This window comes from Citrus sinensis, chromosome 9, assembly GCF_022201045.2.
Source record: "Citrus sinensis cultivar Valencia sweet orange chromosome 9, DVS_A1.0, whole genome shotgun sequence".
Classification (NCBI taxonomy): Eukaryota; Viridiplantae; Streptophyta; class Magnoliopsida; order Sapindales; family Rutaceae; genus Citrus; species Citrus sinensis.
Genome location: NC_068564.1, coordinates 10,908,117 through 10,914,082, shown reverse-complemented (window position 1 = coordinate 10,914,082; position 5,966 = coordinate 10,908,117). Strand labels below are relative to the sequence as shown.

At 37.4% G+C, this 5,966-nt stretch overlaps 1 protein-coding gene across 1 annotated transcript; it reads right to left on the bottom strand.

Moving 5' to 3' along the window:
• Window positions 1-478: 478 nt before the first annotated feature.
• Window positions 479-1,311, bottom strand: LOC127899857 (uncharacterized). Its single transcript, XM_052433997.1, has 3 exons — window positions 1,300-1,311; window positions 956-1,192; window positions 479-847 (listed from the first exon to the last, which is right to left on the bottom strand). The coding sequence occupies exons 1-3, from the start codon at window positions 1,309-1,311 to the stop codon at window positions 479-481; spliced, it is 618 nt and encodes a 205-aa protein (XP_052289957.1).
• Window positions 1,312-5,966: the final 4,655 nt, after the last annotated feature.

Sequence of the window (5,966 nt, the reverse complement as noted above, 5' to 3'; positions counted from 1 at the left end):
CATCTTTTAACAATATTCTTATGCCGTGACAAGAGTAGCCATTTCGTTTTTGCTGTTGGCAATCTTAGTTTCGCTTTCGCTTGGTGTGCAAGTAAGTTCGTTATTTAATTATTATAATTAACACCAGCATGCCTATATTTATCAACATGGATACTGAATGTCATTTCTCTATAATGCATCAAGCCAGAAATATAAGATGTTGGTGTTGAGCTTTGCACTTTTTTGTTTTTGAAAGGAAAGTGTAACTTTCATAGATTAAACTAGGAGAACAAGTACAGCAGATGGGTTGGGCAAGTTTCCAACCAAATAGTAGGTTCCACAGCTTTTAAAGCTAAACCAGCTAAAGTATGAGCAATACTATTACAGCTTCTGGGGGTATGTTGACAAGTGACTTGGTTCAGACGTTTCAGCCTTTCATGAACTTCCGAGATAGTCCAAAAAATATCCACCTTGCTACTCTTCTTTCTTGTGATTAAATTCACACGTCTTGGCAATCTGATTCAATAATCAGTGGGATGCATGCTGCATTTTCTGTAATTTCCAGCCCCCAATTTGCTGCTTCAGCTTCTGTAGCTGCTATACTGCCATAATATCTAAACTTCTTCATAGCAGCACCTATAAACTCTCCTTTGTGATTTCTGATGGCTATTCCCAGTCCAACCATTTGGTCTTTCATCTTGATGGCTGCATCCACATTCATTTTAAACCTTCCTTCTAGAGGTGGTTTCCAACTTGGCTGAGTAGCGGCTGCCTGGAGAGGATTATCTTGCCGTTGAGGGGCTTTGATTCTTCTATACGATTCCACAGTTGCTTCAGCTTTAGCTACTGATATTTGACCATCTTCATTCTTTTTTTAAAAAACAAAAAGGTTCCTTAAATGCCAAATAGCCCAGCATATTGCCACAATTAACTCTACTTCTCTTATAGTTCTTCTTTCCATCAACCCCTGTAGTACACTCAACATATCTTGATTGGTAATATATTCTAGATCTTTTTTAAAATCAGTAAGCTTCCACATTTTCTGAGCTGCTTTGCATGCAAACAGAGCATGGAAGACATTCTCCCATTTGCTGCCACATCTTGGACACCAGGGATCTTGCACAATTTTCCTCTTCCATAAGTTCTCAGTAGTTGGCAACAAATTTTGAGCTACTCTCCATATGAAGATTTTTATCTTTGCTGGGATTTCAAGCTTCCATATCACATTCCACTCAGTTAGTCTGGAATTTGAAGTGCTTGGCCAGTTTGGAAACTTGAGGTGGAAGGCTATTTGATAATCGCTCTTAACAGAGTATATACCTTGCTTGCCATAAGCCCATTGTTGTGCAAATTTTAATGTACTCGCAAGCGCACGAATCTATTGTAATATAGACTAATGGTGACGAGTGTCGATCCCACGAGGAGGTGGATTTTAATTGTGTAGAATTAATTTAGTAAATAGGTGATTGGATTTGTGGTGGAAATGATTTGGGATATGCTAAAACTTAAATTAAAATGGCGAGAATAAATTCTAAAATTAGAATTGAAATAGCGAGAATAAATTCTAAAATTGGTATTGAAATGACGAGAATAAATTGACGAGAATTATATTGAAATGACGTACTTGGGTATCTGGATCCGTATCAACATGCATCATGGGCTAAATAATCCGTATTAATACCAATTAAATCATGAGGGGGGAATCCACACCTCATGAACCACGCTCTAATCAATATGGTGCTAAGGGCTTATCGTGCCAAATAATAATAACATTATACTAGAGAGCCGGTGAAACCAAGGCGGTACTAGACAAGATTAGTATTATTTGTCGACGAGAAGTCAAAACATCCACAAAAACTAGAGGGGAAGAGAAAATAAATTTACCAAATAAAGCCCATGACACATGTTGAGACTTCACCTTCAACCCAAGCTTGAAAGAAAATTAGCCACTCATAATTGAACTAGGAGCAAAATGAGAATTTATTAAAATACGAAGAAAATACAAGATGGAGAGGGAATTACAAAAAACAGAGTCCAAAAATGGATTCAGAGATATCAAATTAGGGGGGAGAGGCCCCTTTTTTATAGATACATGGAGTAAATCATGGCCATCGGATTAAAAACAGTTTGGACGCTCAGGATTGCGCCACGTCATCAGTCAACAGTCCATGGTTTGACCACGCGGATGAACAGTAACACGGTTTGACCCGACTTTGAACAGTAACGCGGTTTGACCCGGATGAACAGTAACGCGGTTTGGTTGAAAATAATCCTGTGTGATGCATGCACCGTACACGAGATTTTTCGTCCACTGATATGCTGCCACGTCACCATCAACAGTACATAAGAATTTTAGTCCAACAGGATCGTGACACCTCATCAGTCAATGCCACATCATCGGTCAATGCCACGTCATCATCCGTCTATGTGAACAGTGTCGTGAACAGTAACGTAGACAGTACCGTACACGTGAATAGTACCGTACATGTGAATAGTGCCATTTTTCCTTTTATGCTCCTCCTAAGGTTTTTGACCGTCCTGAGTTCAAAAGTGATGTCCGTTTTGCCGTCTGATTTCTCCTTTATTGTGAAATGACTATAATGCCCCTAAAATACATAAAATACTTAATTAAAATAAAACACATGTAATTAAATCACAAGAAGGTTAAATACATAAAAGTAAGGGTTGTTAGTAAGACTTGAAATGTAAAATGACGGTTTTCTCCTTTATAAATATGCATTTTCTAACACTCAACACCCATAAAAGCTCATCAGGTTCAGCGCATCTCGGGAGGGGAATCTGCATTATTCTTTCCATATCCTCAGGCATAAAATGCTATCTAATCATGTTTTCATTCCATTTGTGCTCTTCATTGATCAAGCAAGATACTGTAGCTCCATCAAGTAGGGTTGGTTGAGATAAAATCTTAAAAGTCACAGGTCTAGGAATCCAATTGGTATTGTAAATCTGCACATTCTCCCCATTTCCAATTCTCCATCTTAAGCCTCTATGCATTACCTGTCTTCCCCATAGAATACTCCTCCAAATGAAAGCTTTGCACTTAAACATTGCTGCATGTACATCTTGGATTCATGTAACAGGTGGGAGGAAAATATAAAATGGAGCTCGATTTATAAACTTTCATAAGTCGCTGAAAATTTAGCACAAAGCCGTTAGATTAGGCAATACAAGATCTCTATTTCATGCATTGTTAATGGACCAAGATCTATCTTTCATGCATTCATGCATTGTTATCCTCATATATCATCATAGCAAGCCCTTTTGGTGCAAAGGGATGAAAATACAAATTTGAATGCTTAATTAAAAAGTGGATCATATTGTCATCAAGGATAGTCTTTCAACAGAGACATGTCAAGGCCTAAAAGACTAAAGGACTCAAGTTGAATAGTCAAATTACCTGAAATACCCTACATAGGGAGGGAAAATGACTTATTACATTCTGCCACAAATCCAAAAAGACGACAAGAGCTCTCACGGGCACTCTCTATGTAATGTAGGTCAATGTCAACAAAATAGATTAAGCTATTTTCCCACAACTCTCAATTTTTTATTGATATTATGGTTTCTTAGAAACCAAACACTTTTTCTGACACTTAACTGAGTTGAACGTACCTAGCTACCACTAGTGCTGCCTCTAACGATTGTTTTTCTCTTATTTTCAAGACCATCTTAGTTGGACACGGCTACCATGCAGGGCATAAAATCCATGTATGGTGCAGGGGCCAAACTTGAGCCATTGGATTCAGCTTGTTTGAATCCAACGGTTGTGGTTTTAATTTAAAAAAAAAAAAGAGAAAAAATGAACAAAAACAGGAAAAAAATAAGGCAATCGGTTGAATTAAAAGCATTTTCCCCTCCATTCCTCTCTTTCTCCCTCCTTTTCTCCCTCTCTTTCTCCTTTCCCCCCCCCCCCCCCCGAACATTAAGCAGATCTTTGTCATTCCTCACACTGTCACGGTCTCATTCTTGGTCACTCTCCCACTCCGGCTCACACTCCCGCTCCCACTCCGGCTCACACTCCTGCTTCTGCGCTTGCTCACACTCAGGCTCTCATTCTCGTCGTTGTTGTTGCTGTTGGTCTTGGCTTTTCTTCCAACTCACACTCAGGCCCGAACTTGCTCTCACTTTCGCTCTAGCTACCGGCTCCGACTTTCACTCTTCTTATCAAGGTTACTCAACTTTAAACTTAGCCTTGTATTTGTTAAAGTGATTTAGATTTGTAATTTGTTATATTTGGGGAAAATAATTTGTTAATGATAGTGTAGAAATATAATGCTTACATAATATTTGACAAAATGCCACAAAGAACTATAGAACTATTTGTCATCTTTTAAGATAATAGGTTAATTTTTTTTTTGTTGACAAAATGCTATAGCCGTGTTTTCAAATTTTTTTATAATAATTCAATGATGAAAAAAATTAGACCTGGCCATTCGAGTGTGGTAGCTTTGTGTGATAGTTTGGCGTATGCATTCGTTTGATGCAAGATGCATTTCGGTTAATGCCCATCGCATGTGTGAGGTGTGTTTTGGTGCGATAGGCACCGTCGCACTTAACACGTGTGCGAGAGGCAGTAATTGTTGTTTATTAACTGCTTTCTTGTAGATTTTACAAGAACACATGGAATTTGTTGATGGTAAGAGGAAAAAATCGAAAGAAAAATCATTATGGCAGGAAAAGCAAGCAATGAAAAAAAAAAGCGTGGATATACTATTTGTAAGTATAATTTATATGCATTTATGTACCCATTATGTTAAAAGGTTCAATTTTTTTAATTAATGTAACTTAAAATATTGATCACAGTAAGGCAGAAGCAAAACGACTAAGGCTATTAGGGGTAGAAAAGGTGGATAAAACGGTATGTAGCAAAAACAAATGACTTGTTGGATATTCAATTTTCTCTTGCCTAAAATGATATGCCACTGATCGTATATATATTATAATTGTTGTAGGTTAGAGCTGATATTGCCCAAAATTGAAAGCAACTAACCCCCGAGGAGAGGTATCAATGGATGGTTAGTAATATGAATAAGATATCTAGCTCAAATAGTGGTGAAAATAGTGGTACGAGTAAAAATATTAAGGAATCTGATGAGGAGAAGACTGATGGTGGCAACCTTCTATCTCGATGTCATGTAGCCTCATTCTCCGATGTGGTTTCATCTTTTTCAAGTGACCAACAAGTAGCAGTGAATGAAACCGACTTAGGAAGTCTATTTGACCTAAAATGTGGACGCTTAAGACAAGAGTTATGTGCAGCACTAATTCAACAATGTGATGTAGGTAGGCAAAGTATAATTCTACATGGGAAAGAATACAATTTAAGCCCTACAGTGTTTGCAACTATAATGGGGGTTAGAGATGGAGGCACACGTGTGGACTTAAATGACCAAGCAGTTGATATAACTGATTTGCGTGTAGTGTATAGTAGTGGACCTAGAGGAATTCATATAGCGAAGGTGAAAAAAAGGCTAATGAATACTTCAACTTCTGATGATGAATTTAAGATACTTTTTAGTCTTTTTGCGTTGGGAACCATATTATGTCCCACAAGTGCAATATACATTAATCAGTTGTATCTTCGTGCACTGAAAGATACAAATTCAATTAGAGAAACAAATTGGGCTAGTTGGTGCTTTACCTTTTTATGGGAAGGTGTGCAAAAGTTTAAAGAGAATAAAGTTAGCTCTGTTAGCGGCTGTGTTCTTTTCTTAAAGGTTCGTATTTAATTAAGAAAAAATATATTGTTTCTTGTTTCTTGTATTTTGGTTATTTCAGTGTATAACATACGTATTTTGCCATTGATGAACAGTTGTTCTACTTTTCCTCCGTTGTATATGATCGACTTTCTATTGATAGAACAATATGTCCTATCAGTGTGTGGAATAATGATGAGATTCGACGATTCTTGAAATGGCAAAAAAAACTTGATGGCATCAAAAGCAGTAAGGTATAGAATACATGCA

What these genes read in the sequence shown, in the direction of transcription:
- LOC127899857 (XM_052433997.1), bottom strand. An exon ending in CCAATCAAGATATGTTGAGT is followed by an intron (nt 848 to 955) that starts GTACTACAGGGG and finishes TTTTAAAAAAAG; the next exon opens with AATGAAGATGGTCAAATATC.